The 15,976-nt window shown below is 43.4% G+C and overlaps 1 protein-coding gene across 1 annotated transcript in view; it reads right to left on the minus strand.

Moving 5' to 3' along the window:
* LOC141220709 (vomeronasal type-2 receptor 26-like) overlaps nt 1-13,771 on the minus strand; it is a 170,805-nt gene extending 157,034 nt beyond the window's left edge. Inside the window, exons 1-2 of the mRNA XM_073666402.1 lie at nt 13,571-13,771; nt 13,417-13,451 (exon numbers count right to left, since the gene is read on the minus strand). Coding sequence (XP_073522503.1) covers nt 13,417-13,451; nt 13,571-13,771 — 236 coding nt within the window. The remainder of the gene's footprint in view (nt 1-13,416; nt 13,452-13,570) is intronic.
* Between the last annotated feature and the right edge of the window lie 2,205 nt (nt 13,772-15,976).

Raw genomic sequence — 15,976 nt, forward strand, 5'->3', positions numbered from 1 at the left:
ATTTTGGGCCCTTTATTGAACAATTCCATACAGACCACGGTTGGCAAGTTGGAACTGTGAGATTCACTACGTGCACCACTGGTATTTTGTGGAAAAGCACATGTAAGATTCTGCAACAGTCTCTGCTGATACTCCTGCATGCGTGCATCCCTTTCTATGGCAGGAATAATTTCTGCAAATTTACTTTTGTACCGGGGATCTAACAGTGTGGCAACCCAGTAGTCAGGATTATTTCTAATTCTCACAATTCGAGGGTCATGTTGCAGGTAGTGCAGCAAGAAGGCACTCATGTGTGTTGCGCATCCAGGAGCACCAAGTCCCTGTTGTGTTGGTGGCGAGGTAACAATCATGCTTCCTTCCTCTGTCCTCTCCCCCCAACCTCGCACAACAGAAATGTGATCAAGGTCTCCCTCATCTGATGAGTCTTCCATCAGTTCGTCCTCCACTTCTTCCTGGGCTCCTGCACCTTCCTCACTAGTTTGGCTGCTACCATGCGCCCTGGTAAAATCATCTCCCCCACCCTCACATGCCTGCCGCCCTGGTGCTGCCGACCGTCTGGACCTTGCAGATGTTAGCCCTTCCGCATACAACTCCTCCTCCTCTACTTCCTCCACCTCCTCTTGTGCCACCACCTGACTCCGAATTCTGTTTAACATGTGCTCCAGCATGTAAATCACCGGAATAGTCATGCTGATAATGGCATCGTCAGCACTAAACATCTTCGTCGCCATTTCAAAACTGTGCAGAAGGGTGCATAGGTCCCTGATCTGAGACCACTCCTCCAGCGTGATTTGCCCCACCTCTGAATCTCGTTGGCCCAGGCTATACGTCAGAACGTATTGCACCAGGGCTTGTCGGTGCTGCCACAGTCGCTGCAACATGTGCAGAGTTGAATTCCACCGGGTAGGCACATCGCATTTTAGCCGGTGAAGTGGCAGGCCCAACGACTTCTGTAGAGATGTAAGTCGCTGAGCTGCGGGATGCGAACGGCGGAAGTGAGCACACAGCGACCGTGCCCTCTGCAGAAGGCCATCTAGTCTGGGATAGTGGGCTAAAAATTGCTGGACAACCAGGTTCAACACGTGAGCCATACAAGGCACGTGTGTGACATTGCCCCGGCGAAGGGCCGCACCCAGGTTTGCAGCATTGTCGCACACGGCCTTCCCTGGTTTCAGGTCCAGTGGAGACAACCATTCATGAAATTGGTTCTCCAGAGCTGACCACAACTCCTCAGCTGTGTGACTCACATTTCCCAGACATTTCAATGTAAAAACCGCCTGATGACGTTGAGCCCTACTGCCAGCATAGTAAGGAGGTGTGCAGGATCCCTTCTGCGCAGTTAGAAAGCTTGTGGCATGACCAGACAGGCTTTGGGTGCAGGTGGAAGACCGAGAGGAGGTTGAGGAGGCAGAAGCAGTGGAGGAAAAATGACATAAAGAGGATTGACGCACAACTCGTGGGGACGGCAAGACTTGGACAGCAGCCCCTTGTCCTGCTGTCACCATAGTTACCCAGTGCCCAGTCAGCGACATGTAACGCCCCTGTCCATGCCTACTCGTCCAAGTGTCTGTGGTGAAATGCACCCTGTCACACACAGAGTTTCTCAAAGAAGCGGTGATGTTGTGTGCGACATGCTGGTGGAGCGCAGGCACACCTTTCTTTGAGAAGTAGTGCCGACTGGGCATCTGGTACTGGGGCACTGCGACGGACATAAGGTCTCGAAAATCCTCTGTGTCCACCAGGCGGAAAGGCAGCATTTCTGTAGCCAAGAGCTTGCAGATGGTGAAATTCAACCTCTTAGCTTTCTCATGGCTAGGAGGAAATGGTCTTTTACTTGTCCACATCTGAGGGACCGAGGGCTGGCTATTGTGCTTAGACGGGGTTGATAAGGGTGTCCCCGGCAAACTGCCGGTCTGTGAGGAAGATGCAGGCGGACATGTTAGGTTGCCTTGATCCAAAGGTGGTGCTATCGATGTCGGACAGCGCTCAAGACCAGCTGGTGTTACCACCTCCAAAGAAAATGATGACCTGCCAATCACGCTGGCTGTTGCGGGTAAAGAGGTGGCAGGTCTGCGCCCCAAAACAGGTGTGACTGCTGTCCCCCCAGTCACAGAGGATGAAGAGGCCGCGGATGCACAAGATATGGCAGACGGTGGTTGGCCCGGCCGGCTAGACCGCATTGTAGCACACTGAGCTTCCCACTGCAACTTATGCTTCATGTCCATGTGCCGGTTCATGCATGAAGTACTCAAACTATGTATTTTTTGGCCTCTACTTAGCTTTTGCTGACAAATGTTACAGATAACACGAGTTGGGTCATCTTTATCGATCTGAAAAAATGCCCAGGCTATGCAAGGCTTAGCACCCATGCGACCTGAAGAGCCACCACGACTTGTGGTGAGAGGCAGAGTTGTGTTTGAGGATGCAGTTGTTGACGTGCTTCCAGTACTACGTCTCTGTCCAGGAAGGCGCAACCTGACCTCGTCGTCACTAGCATCTTCCTCCACCTCCTCTGCTGACCTCATCTCTTGGCTGACTGTGGGTTGACAGTAAGTGGGATCTCCGACCTCATCATCATCACCCTGTGCGTTATCACACCCGTCGTCCTCAGAGCCAACCTGTTCCTGCCCTGACAAAAAACTAAAGTTGTCGCTCCAATCAGGTATTTGAGTCTTATCATCGTCTTCCTCATTGTCTCCACCAACAGGAGTTACAGTTTGGGAATGAGAGTCTACATTATGGTCAGAACCTTCTGCGTCTGGTCCTGGATCCGACTCATAAAGATTCTGGGCATCAGTGCAGATCATTTCCTCGTCTGGATTCACAGAAGCGCTGGAGTCGACCTCTGATTCCCAGGCTATAGTATGAGTAAACAGCTCTGCAGACTCAACCATCTGTTCTACCTCATACTCAGACGGGCAGCTGGAGATTTGGGAGCTGTGAGGAAGCAAGTGCGATTTGGGTGATACCTTTGAGGACTGGAGTATTTGTGATGTTGAAGTTGATGTGGAGGAGAGCCCACTTAAAGGAGCACTTGATATCCGTTGAAGCACCTGCTGTTTTTGTGCCTCATCTGGAATTTGTAGCGATTGGCGTGGCCGTAAGAAAGGGATCTTATCACATTGTCCGCTAAAAGAAGTAGACATTTTAGTTTGGCTGGAAGATGGTCTTTCTTCTGCACCTACCCCACGGACACAACCTTTTTTCCCCTTCCCAACACGCCTATTCCCCTTTCCACCAGCAGCAGGCCTTTTTCCACTCATTTTGGTGGTTAACTAATTCACAACTCTGGAGTTGTTTGCACAAAAAAACAATGGATGGTAACCGAGCAGAGCTGAGTGGCCAAACTGTGGTATTAGGCCAAAACTATTGGCTGGGTTAGATGCAGAAAAAAATTATTTTTAATTTGCAACCTGATGGAGGTCAGTATAGATGGACTAATAGACCAAGTCCCACACACCGCTAGAAGCCCAAATATTTTTTCAGAGCTAGATGCAGAAAATTTTTTTATTCAATTTGCAACCTGATGGAGGTCAGTATAGATGGACTAATAGACCAAGTCCCACACACCGCTAGAAGCCCAAATATTTTTTCAGAGCTAGATGCAGAAAAAAATTATTTTTAATTTGCAACCTGATGGAGGTCAGTATAGATGGACTAATAGACCAAGTCCCACACACCGCTAGAAGCCCAAATATTTTTTCAGAGCTAGATGCAGAAAAAAATTATATTCAATTTGCAACCTGCTGGAGGTCAGTATAGAAGGACTAATAGAACAAGTCCCACACACTGCTAGAAGCCCAAATATTTTTTCAGAGCTAAATGAAGAAAAAAATTATTTTTAATTTGCAACCTGATGGAGGTCAGTATAGATGGACTAATAGACCAAGTCCCACACACTGCTAGAAGCCCAAATATTTTTTCAGAGCTAGATGCAGAAAAAAATTATTTTTAATTTGCAACCTGATGGAGGTCAGTATAGATGGACTAATAGACGAAGTCCCACACACTGCTAGAAGCCCAAATATTTTTTCAGAGCTAGATGCAGAAAAAAATTATTTTTAATTTGCAACCTGATGGAGGTCAGTATAGATGGACTAATAGACCAAGTCCCACACACCGCTAGAAGCCCAAATATTTTTTCAGAGCTAGATGCAGAAAAAAATTATATTCAATTTGCAACCTGCTGGACGTCAGTATAGATGGACTAATAGACCAAGTCCCACACACTGCTAGAAGCCCAAATATTTTTTCAGAGCTAGATGCAGAAAAAAATTATTTTTAATTTGCAACCTGATGGAGGTCAGTATAGATGGACTAATAGACCAAGTCCCACACACTGCTAGAAGCCCAAATATTTTTGCAGAGCTAGATGCAGAAAAAAATTATTTTTAATTTGCAACCTGATGGAGGTCAGTATAGATGGACTAATAGAACAAGTCCCACACGCTGCTAGAAGCCCAAATATTTTTTCAGAGATAAATGAAGAAAAAAATTATTTTTAATTTGCAACCTGATGGAGGTCAGTATAGATGGACTAATAAACCAAGTCCCACACACTGCTAGAAGCCCAAATATTTTTTCAGAGCTAGATGCAGAAAAAAATTATATTCAGTTTGCAACCTGATGGAGGTCAGTATAGATGGACTAATAGAATGATGCTATGCCCAAAAGATTTTACTTCACTAGGTGCAGTAAAAAAATTGGTATTCTATACACAGGTGGTATATCTTGCAACACAGATAGGCTACTCCACTGACTAACACACTCTGCAATAGGCCAAAAAGGATTAGCTTTGCTAGATTCAGCCAAATGCTGTGAAAAAAACTTGCACAGCACTGGCACAGACCTGCCTGGCAAAAACTGATAGGAACTGATGTAACCTAGTCCTGAAAAGGACTCCAATTACAATTAGTCTTTACTCTCACAATCTATCTATTTAAGAGCACAGACCTGCCTGATAAAAGTCGTAGGAAATGCTGTAACCTAGTCCTTAAAAGGACTGCAATCACAACTATTCCCTACTCCCAAGCTATCTGTATATTTGTGCGAAAATTGGCTTGAAATTAACAAGGTATAGCGCACACAGCAACAGCGGTGCCGTCTAACACGCAGCTGCAGCAGTGAGAAAATGGTGGCGACGGGGAAAATGGCTTGGTCTTATAGGGCAAGGACATGTGACATACACTGCCAATCACACATGCCCTTGCTTGTGTGAAAAAAAGCACTTCGCTCCGTGTGTGCGCTGCTGATAGGCTGACAGATTGCACCTCCCCACTGCAAATGCGGTAAAGAGAAAAAAAAATGGAGATCTTCATTGTTCCTGCAGAGATCCATCCCCTGCCCCTCCCCCCGCCCCGCTGTACACTCAAACTGCGTATTAACATTAATTTTCATCATTACTGAGAAAAAATCCAGTTATGATTTTGGTGCACGAACAGTTATCGAACATAACCTCGAACAGCCGAATTTTTCTCAAATTGTTCGTGTTCGCCGACCGGCTCGAACACCGCCCAAAACAGCTCGAATTTGAGATTGGCGAACAGTTCGAGTAGAACAACGCTCATCTCTAGTTGTTACCAAGTAGAAGGTAGTCAATGTCTGTAGTATCTCTCCTTTTGGAGGCATTGGCTATCTTTATCCATCTGAGCATGCGAATGGATTTATATCTTAGGCTGTCCGGAAGCCCAATACCACCTTTATGGTTTGGTTGGGATAATAATTTATGTGAGAGCCTAGATCTTTTATGTTTCCATATGTATTGAGCTAGTACCTGTTTTATGGAAGAAAAGAAAGACAAAGGGAGGCATATGGGGATCATGTTTAAGTGGTAGATGATTTTAGGGAGAATGTATGCTTTCACTATATTTCTCCTACCAATCCAAGATAACAATGGGTTGTTGTAAGTTTTAAGGGGGGATCTAATTTTCTCAACCAATGGTGTAATTTTTTTCTCATATAAGTGATCTGGGTTATTAGTGATCTGGATCCCTAAATATTTGATGCAATCGGGCAGCCACTTAAAGGGGGTAGAATTCTGTAGAAATTCAACATCAGATGTGGGGGTGGAAATGTTTAATGCTTCCGATTTTTCATAGTTCATTTTAAAATTAGAGAGCTCTCCAAATTGATCAAGAATAGACATGAGTTTGGGAAATGCTGTAATTAGATGGGAAAGCATGAGGAGCAGATCATCTGCAAAAACTGCCGACAATAGTATTTTTAATTTTAATTGCCTGAATATCTGGGTCCTGTCTAATTACTTGGACTAGTGTTTTCATGAGCAGTATAAAGAGGGATGGCAGAATGGGCAACCTTGCCTCGTCCCATTTTGAATGTTAAAACTTTGTGAAAGAGTACCATTTACCCGTATTCTAGCAGAAGAGAAGGAGTGTAAAGAGAAGATGGCGCTTAAAAAAATTTGAGGGAAAGCAAATTTTTTAAAGTATATGCTAAAAACCTCCAGCTCACTCTGTCGAACGCCTTTTCTGCATCTGTAGAGAGCAAGATCAAAGGGGTCCTCCTTCTCCTAGCATAAGCAATGGCGTGAATAGTTTTACTAGAGTTATCTTTTCCCTCCATTCCCTTAACAAAACCCACCTGGTCGTGGTGTATTATGTATGGGAGCACGTATTCCAGCCTCCTAGCCAGGAACTTAGCCCATAATTTAATATCAGCATTCAATAGAGAAATTGGACGGTAGCTACTGCAATGTGCAGGGTCTTTGCCCTCCTTGTGAATAACCGAAACATGTGCCTCCAAAGTTTGAGTAGTAGGGTGGTCTCCTGACAGGAATGCATTAAATAACTCTACTAAGTGTGGGAGAAAAGATTTGATAAGTTTTTTTTATAGTAAATTATGGGAAGGCTATCTGGGCCAGGTGATTTTCCATTAGGAATGGATTTTAAAGTGTCCAAAATTTCTTGTTCAGTAACATTCTTTGTTAATAGTTGTATGTCTTCTGGTTTGAGAGTGGGAAGGTTCAGCGAATTTAAAAAATCTTTAATTTTTGTAGATGCCAAAAAATGAGTCAAGCATAGAAGGTGGAGATTCTATATTATTTAGCTCCTGATAGTAAGATTTAAAAGAGTGTGAGATATCTGCCTTATCTTCACTTAAGGTTCCATCTTTGGAGCGGATTTTCTTAATAAAAGATGGCTCAAGATTTTTCTTGAGCAAAGAGGATGTAAGCTTACTCCCTCTATTGCCATGTAGATACATTCTTTGCTTGAACATTTGGAATATTTTAGCAGATTTTCTGTTTAAAGCATCCTTGCGTTTATTTCTTAAGACCAAAAGGTCATTTTGAGCTTTCTTACCTAAAGACTTTCTATGAAGTTTTTCTAAAGTATGGATTTGATGGAGCAAAGAAAAAATTTCTTTGTCTCTAGATTTTTTTAGATGGGCGTTTAATAATATTAGTTCACCTCTAATAACAGCCTTATGGGCTTCCCAAATCACCGGAAGAGAGGGACCAGAGTTCAAATTTTCCTGAAAGTATAAATACAGAAATTTGGAGATCTTAGAGATATATTCTTCATTGTTAATTAGAGTCTCATTTAACATCCAAGTCATTTCTCTTTTTGGTAGTGAGGATATGGATAATTCCTAGAAGTTTGGGGCATGGTCCGATAGTGTTATAGAACCTATTGAGGCAGATTTTATAAGAGATAAAGAAGAATTTTGAATAAATAAATAGTCTATTCTATGATAGGTGGAGTGTGGATGGAAAAAGTAGATGCAATCCTTTGAAGAGGAATTTAGAAGTCTCCAAGTATCTATTAGGTGTAATGTTTCTGAGACATATGTATTTTCCTCAAAGTCTTTTGAGAAAGAGTAGATGATCCTGAGGAAACATCAAGTTGGGGAATTAATGAGGAATTTAGGTCACCGCCTACTATAAAGAAGTCTTCTTTAATGGAGTTTAGAGTTTCCAGTGTATTAACCAACCAGCCAGCTTGACCCTGATTTGGGGCATAAATGTTGCATAATGTAACAATGGTGTTTGCAATAATTCCTTTAGCGAAAACATATCTACCTTCCGTATCCAAAAGTTGGTCCTTGAAAGAGAAGGGTACATTTTTGTGAAAAGCAATACTGGCTCCTCTGGAAGCTGAGGAGCCACAGCTGTGGAACCAAGTTAGGAACTTAGATCAAGACATGTTAGGAGTGCGTTCTGCTTTAAAATGTGTTTCTTGTATAAAAGCTATGGAAGTGTTATTTTTATTTCACAAGTGAAGGACTTGACTGGGTTTCTGTGGGGAATTAATATTAGAACCCTCCTGTTTGTTTTTTCCATCTTGTGTTTTGTGGTCACGTGACCATCTGCCTTTATATTCCAGCTCCGCCCTCCTGGCTGTGCTGGACTTCAGTGTTGTTTTGACTGTTTCTCTAGCCAGGTGCTTCAGTGCCTTTCTCTGTCAGTTTGCTTGGTCTTTCTGGGGCCTCTAGTACCTTTTTGTCAGTTTGTCTTTTTGTGTTCTGCAGCAACTTCTCTGTTTAGGAGGTATCCCATTTTTGTTCCAGTCCTTAGCTCTTTTAGGGACCCCTCCCCTTATGCTATAGGTGTTCGTTCAGACTAGCCAAGGACTAAGGCGGATCTGTTCGCTAGGAACAGGCAGCCCACTACATCATAGGGATTCAGCTTAGTCTTACTGTAGCGACAGCTTTCCCATTTCTTTCTTTAGTATATGTTGCAGATCATAACAGTAAGTCTAGCCCAAAAAACTAAAAGGAAAGAAATTCGGGGATCAGTATGGTTTCCATCCAGGATTTGGCTCAACGCTTGCAGGGATTGTGAGTAGCTGTTCTGGAGCGCATTTTGTGGAACCCAAGGTAGGACTGCCTGATGTTTTTTATCGTAAACAGTAAGATTTTTTTTCCTTTTAAAAAGGCTTGTTTGTTATATTTTGGCTTGAGACCAAGGTCCTTTGGGAATGAATCACAGCGCATTGGTTTTATTATGTCACTTTTGCGCAATAAACCACAGGGGTGGGCCTTTTCTCTCCAACCTAATGATTCATGCTTAAGGTCGGTAGAAGAATTTTTTTCTGCTATGGTGGTGTTATATGATGATCCTGATCGAATCTCATCTGCTGAGGCAGAACTCAGGCGTTTGAATCAGGGGTCAGGTGATGTTGAAAATTATTGCACACACTTCAGAAGATGGGCTTCAGAAGTCAAATGGAATGATCCTGCTCTGAAATGTCTATTTCTTGCTGGTCTGAGTGAAAGGGTTAAGGATTTGCTAATTGCATTCCCCGCTCTGGAGACTCTGCAGGATGCCATGCAATTAGCTGTTTGTGTGGACAGGGGGCTGAGGTCCAGGCTGAATGAGGTAAAGACTCCTGTAATGTCAGGTCCTAGTCCCCAGAAAATCTGCTCAGACGGCGGAGAACCGATGGAGGTTGGGGCGATGTCACTCCGCTCTCAGGAAAGAGACCGGAGGTTCGCTGAGGGATTGTGTCTTTATTTTGGTAAAGCTGACCATTTGATTAAGTATTGTGAGCTTCGTTTAAGTAAAGAAAAAAAAAAAGAGGTCAGGTTCACCCGTATGGCTTGCTTACGCTCTACAGGAGTATTTCTTTCTGGGAGTACTACTTTGCAGGAAGATTTGATTGAATTTTAGGTATTTGTAGTGGTTCAACACTTAATGTGATAGATAAAGGGTTTTTGGAAAAACTTAAATTGAAATCCAAACCTTTGTCATCACCTATCTCTGTGATTGCAATTGATAACATGCCCTTGAAATGTATTACTCACAAAGTTGCTGAATTTCCCCTCACTATCAATGGAGTTCACCAAGAAATTTTGGACTTGGTTGTATTGGGTAATTTACCCTCTCCGGTCGTTCTTGGTTAAAACTGCACAATCCTTTACAGGACTGGTCTATTAATGTGATTAAGTCTCGGAGTCCGAAGTGCTATGACAAATGTTGTAATGGTCGCATTGCGGCTGTGGAAAAAGGGGTATTAGCGGTACCTATTCAAGATTTTTGGAGATTTTTTTCAGAGGAGGAGTCGCAAGTTTTACCTCTTCATATGGATTATGATTGCGCCATTGAGTTTGTTCCTTGAGCTACTCTACCAAAGAGTCGCTTGTTTAATCTGATTATCCCTGAAAGAAAAGCCTTGGAGGAATACATACAGACTAGCCTGGCTGCTGGTCACATTAGACCTTGTAAGTCGCCTGTGGCAGTTGGATTTTTCTTTGTTAAAAAAAAGGACGGGGGTTTACGTCCATGTCTGGATTTTCGTGAAATTAATAAGATTACCGTACGCAATTCCTACCAATTGCCGATAATTCCTGACTTGTTTAACCAGTTAGTGGGGGCCAAGTGGTTCTCTAAAATTGATCTCCGGGGAGCATACACTTTGTTACGAGTGAAGTAGGGTGATGAATGGAAAACTGCTTTTAATACTCCGGTAGGTCATTTTGATAATCTGGTGATGCCTTTTGGTCTTACCAATGCACCTGCATTTTTTCAGAACCTTATTAATGACGTCCTGAGACCTTTGATTGGTAAGAATGTGGTTGTGTATTTGGATGACGTTTTGATTTATTCACCAGATCTAGAGTCCAATTGGCAGAGTGTACGTGAAGTTTTGCAGTTTTTGAGTGATAATTCACTATTTGTTAAGCTGGAGAAATGTGAGTTCGCTGTGCAGAAAATTAGTTTTTTGGGCTACATTTTCTCCAGCGAGGGCTTTGAGATGGACCCTGTGATGGTTCAGGCTGTGCAGGAATGGCCTATGCCTATTGGTTTGAAATCTATGCAGAGATTTTTGGGTTTTGCCAATTATTACAGGAAATTCATTAAGAATTTTTCTGTAATTGTTAAGCCTCTAACCGATCTCACCAGGAAATGTGCGAATACGGTCTAGTGGACTACTCAGGCCATTGAAGCGTTTAAGTATCTCAAAGAGAGGTTCAGTTCTGCCCCTATCCTTATACAGCCTGATGAGACCAAGCCTTTTTTTATCGAGGTTGATGCTTCATCATTGGGGGTCGGAGCAGTTTTGCCTCAGGAGAACAGGGATGGAGTACATACTTGTGCCTTCTTTTCGAAAAAAATTTAGGAAACCGAACTGAATTATGATGTTGGAAATCAGGAGTTGCTGGCTATTAAACTCGCGTTTGAACATTGGCGTCATTTTTTGGAAAGCGCTAGATTTCCTATTCAGGTTTTCACAGATCATAAGAATTTGATCTATCTGGATGCTGCCAAGCGCTTGAATGCCCGTCATTTTTCAGTTACCTATATCCCTGGTACTAAGAATGTTAAAGCCGATGCTCTATCTCGCAGCTTCTCTCCTATGGTCTGTGCCGAGGAGGAGAACGTTTTACAGAAAGAAGTTGTGGTGGTGGCTTTGGACTCCATTTTGTAGAATGGAATTCTGAAAGCTCAAGATGATGCCCCATCTAACACTCCCCATAGGAGGTTGTTCATGCCTAGAACCTTTAGGAGAGATTTGTTGAAGGAGTGTCATGAGTCTCTATTGGCAGGTCATCCAGGAATTTCTGAGACTAAGAGGCTTATCAGTCGCAGTTTTTGGTGGCCTGGGTGGCAGAAAGAAGTCATCAAGTGGGTGCGTCAATGTACTTTTGGTGCTAGGTCAAAGGCTACACATACTCCTACTGCGGGGTTGCTTTGCCCTCTGGAGGTTCCTTGTACACCTTGGATGCATCTCACAATGGATTTTATTCCTGATCTTCCTGTGTCCGAGGGTTTTACTGTCATCTGGGTGGTCGTGGACCGTTTTAGTAAGATGTGTCATTTGGTTTCATTCATTAAGTTGCTCTGCGCCAAGACACTCACTAAGGCGTTTGTTAAGGAGATTGTCAAGCTTCATGGCGTTCCCACGGATATTGTTTCTGATAGAGGACCTCAGTTTGTGGCTCTATATTGGTGTGCTATTTGTCACAGTCCATTTGTCATTTTCGTCTGGGTATCATCCTGAGTCTAATGGACAGACTGAAAGAAAGAACCAGGATGTAGAACAGTTTTTGCGTTGTTTTGTGGCGGACAATCAAGAGGTGTGGTCTGAGTTTATGCCTCTCGTGGAATTTGCTCTTAACAATCATACATCCTCCTCTGCTGGGTGTTCTCCTTTTTTTGTTTTACTGGGAGACATCCGTCTTATGGTTCATTCTCCAAATTGGCGTCGGCGGTGCCGAAGGAGGAGAATTTTTCCGGTGATTTGGAGAGAGTTTGGTCTAATGTACATTGCAACCTTCAAGAGGCTAACAAGAAGTCCAAGAAGTATTTTGACAGTAAACGTAAGGAGGTTTTGTTTACTGTGGCTGACATTGTTTGGTTGTCCTCAAATAACCTGCGGTTGAGGATTCCCTCTATAAAACTGGGTCCTAAGTTTATGGGTCCATTTAAAGTGCTTCAGGTTGTTAACCCGTCTGCTGTTAGGTTGGATGTCCCTACTTCCTGGAAGATCAATCCTGTGTTTTATGTTTCCTTGTTGAAAAAGGCTGATGTATCAGATAGGGACGCCACTGTCACAGTTCCTCCTGTGGTGGAAGACGGCGAATATGAAATTTCTCATATCTTGAATTCTAGATGGCATACAAGGAGCTTACAGTATCTTGTCTCCTGGAAGGGTTTCGGTCCCGAAGATAACTCCTGGGTAAGGACGGATGATGTCTCTGCTCCTAGGCTTGTTAGAGCTTTCCACATGAGGTTTCTGGATAGGACTGGGCCTGGAGGATGCGGAGGATGCTCATAAAAGAGGGGGTACTATTTGAACCCCCCTGTTTGTTTTTTTCCATCTTGTGTTTGGCGGTAACTTGACCATCTGCCTTTATATTCCAGCTCCGCCCTCCTGGCTGTGCTGGACTTCAGTGTTGTTTTGAATGTTTCTCTAGCCAGGTGCTTCAGTGCCTTTCTCTGTCAGTTTGCTTGGTATTTCTGGGACCTCTAGTACCTTTTTGTCAGTTTGTCTTTTTGTGTTCTGCAGCAACTTCTCTGTTTAGGAGGTGTCCCATTTTCTTCCAGTCCTAAGTTCTTTTAGGGACCCCTCCCCTTATGCTATAGGTCTTCGTTCAGACTAGCCAAGGACTAAGGCGGGTCTGTTCGCTAGGAACAGGCAGCCCGCTATATCGTAGGGATTTAGTTTAGTCTTACTGTAGGGACAGCTTTCCCCTTTCTTTCCTTAGTACATGTTGCAGATCATAACAGTTAAACCCTTTAACATTAAATGACGCGATTACTATGGTGTCATTTGGGGTCATATTTGTCATCATACTTTCTATCAAAGACATGAGAATGCAAAGAGGTCCAAACCGTAAGGTACGAGCATAAACATATATAACATTTTAGAACTATAATATAATTAATATACTTATCTGCTGCATGGGGGGGGATCATCCCAAGAATAGCAGACAAGGTAAATCAGGAGGTAATACCTTAAGAAGATAATAGGTAATACACAAACCAGTAACTGGTGTGACAGTAATGAACAAAGCTAATCATAATCATAACATTTTTTGTTAAGTGAAAACAAAACTAGTAAACAGAAAACAATCAGGGGGAGTCCCAAGAAAAGCTTTCTCAGCTAACTAAGTCAAGTGAAGAAGGATATAACTGAACTTCTTCCATAAGAAAAGTTTCATCGCATGCTGGAAACCAGAAGGAGAAGTCTAGTTCATCATGGAGGGGGATGTCTAGGTGGTCTTCCCCTGAGCCTGTTAGTGGTGCTTTTCCCCTGCATTGACCATTTTTCAAGCCTCTGTAGCTGAGGAAAAGTGAAATTCTCTTCATCTAGTGGCATCCACGAAGGTATGTCAATTTTTTGAATTCCAAGTATATCCCATGAAGCCTGTAGACCTTCCGGAGTACGTATGTAGATTTGTTTGCCATCTTTTAGAACAGCTAAACCAAAAGGAAAGAACCATCTATACACCAACTTATTGATCCGTCGACCATCTAGGAGGGGTTTAATTTTCCTCCTCTAGGCCAAGGTGGAGGGTGCTATGTCTTGAAATATTTGCATTGGGTTATTATCGTAAGTTATAGGACCCACTTCCCTCATCTTTAATAGGATTGCTGCTTTGTCAACGTAGCTTAACAGTCTGCAGATTAAGTCCCTTGGTGGGTCAGAGGGCTTTGGTTTAGGTCTCAGAGCACGATGTATTCGTTCAATAGTAATACTTTCGGTTCTCTCTGGACCAAGAAGAGAGGTAAAAATCTCATTGGCGACGCTTCTAAGGCTATCAGGAGTGAAGGATTCTGATACTCCCTTTATCCTATGGTTCTTGTGCCTACTCCTCTTTTCCTGATCTTCTATGGCGAGCAGAGCAGAATTCAGTTGTTGTTTATGGTAGGACATTTGGTCTTTCAGGGTGTCCGAAAAGTCTAGTAAATCAGTCTAAATAATTTCCAGGGATTCAACTCTCTGACCTACTAGTTTAAAGTCTGCCCTCAGGCCGGACAATTATTGCATTAGTGGTTGCATCACTTGTGAAAGTGTTTTCTTTAGGTAAGATCTGGAGATTGGAGTAGAGTTAGAGGATTGAGAACTCGAGTCCGAATCTTCGCTGCCTGAATCTGTGTCTGCAGCAGAAGCAAGCAATGGTGAGTTAGAGGCAATTTTTCTAGAGGCTTTTTGGGGTGTGGGAATTTTTTTCTTAAGAAACTTGTCTAGTTCTCCTTGCTGATGAGGAGTGGCATTACTTTCAGAGTCTTTTTCTTTTACACGCTCTTTGGCTGTTTCAACCATTTTGAAGTAGTGATTTGAGCGTGTATAAAAAGGTATCACCTCCTGCTTTTGTTACATATCACACTGTCATGGAAAAAATAGAGCGTTACCAAAAGATCACTAGTGATAGACTATTGTTTACATGAGGTAAATGTAAAATTGGACAGGTGAAGGAAAAAAAAAATTAAGATTTCTTCTCCTACAGACCATTAGGTGTCAGTCTATACCCACGTTAACAAACAAGAGCTTAACTGGGTGGGTAGTTTTCAAAAGTACTTAAAGTTCAATATAGTGGTTTACTGGTTCTTCAATAAATGTAGAAGGTTTATGAAAAAAGAATTATAGAGATGGTGAGTGAAATTATCTGTACAGGTCACAGAAGATGAGCTGAGAAAAGGTAAGTTACCTGCTTCCCTGCTGCAGGGGAGAGAGGCAAGAGGGAGCAACAAGCTTCACAAGATGGCGTATATGGCGCCAAGTCCACCAGTGGCGTCAGAAACTGGCCGCAACCGATTCCCAGGGAGGAGGTCACGACCATGCTGTCCTTCTCAGCAAAGACCCAGAGGAGGAACGCCGCGCCGGCGGTTGCACCGCACCCCGTCAGAGTCAGCACGAGGTGAGGTAGAGGCCCTTTGCGCTTCACTATGTTAGGCCGCCCAGGTGCCGTAAGTGGGGAGGCGGAGGGAGAAGCGCTGCTGCAGGCTCGCCGCACTTCGGACCAGCGCCGGTATCGGGGGTGCAAAGAGCCGTATGGAGTCCTCTACTATGGGTGGGATCCCCGTACTCTGATGCTCCTCACCTCTTCTTTCATAGGCGTTGTCTCCTTAACACTGGCGCAGCACATTTGGCGCCACGTTGTACACTGCAATGCCTCTGCCAGGGGGCCGCTTGAAGGGGCGATAAACTTGCTCCTGAAGAGAGATTTTAGCTTCAGGCGGCTTCTCAGGTTCACTTCCGTAGGAGATATTAGGGGAGAGGTAAAAAATACCTTGGAAAGTGGGAGAGAGGGTATATTTAGATGGTCTACGAGCAGGAGCTGCACAAATACACATCCTGTCTGCTTTCAGCCTAGGCCACGCCCTCTCTTACTAGTATTTTTTTTTGTTTATTAACACCTTTTATTTGCAGCTACAGGGATGGTGGGAAAATGTTCACCATCCCCGCCTCATGGACCCAATCCGGGGTTAAAAAAAATCAAAGATATCCACAATGGAAACGTGTTTTCTGCCTTCAAACATCTCAAATCCAAATTCGGCCTGCTATCCTCT

This window comes from Phyllobates terribilis, unplaced genomic scaffold (genome assembly GCF_046119375.1).
Source record: "Phyllobates terribilis strain yellow unplaced genomic scaffold, ASM4611937v1 Scaffold_1__5_contigs__length_1240528914, whole genome shotgun sequence".
NCBI classification, from domain to species: Eukaryota; Metazoa; Chordata; class Amphibia; order Anura; family Dendrobatidae; genus Phyllobates; species Phyllobates terribilis.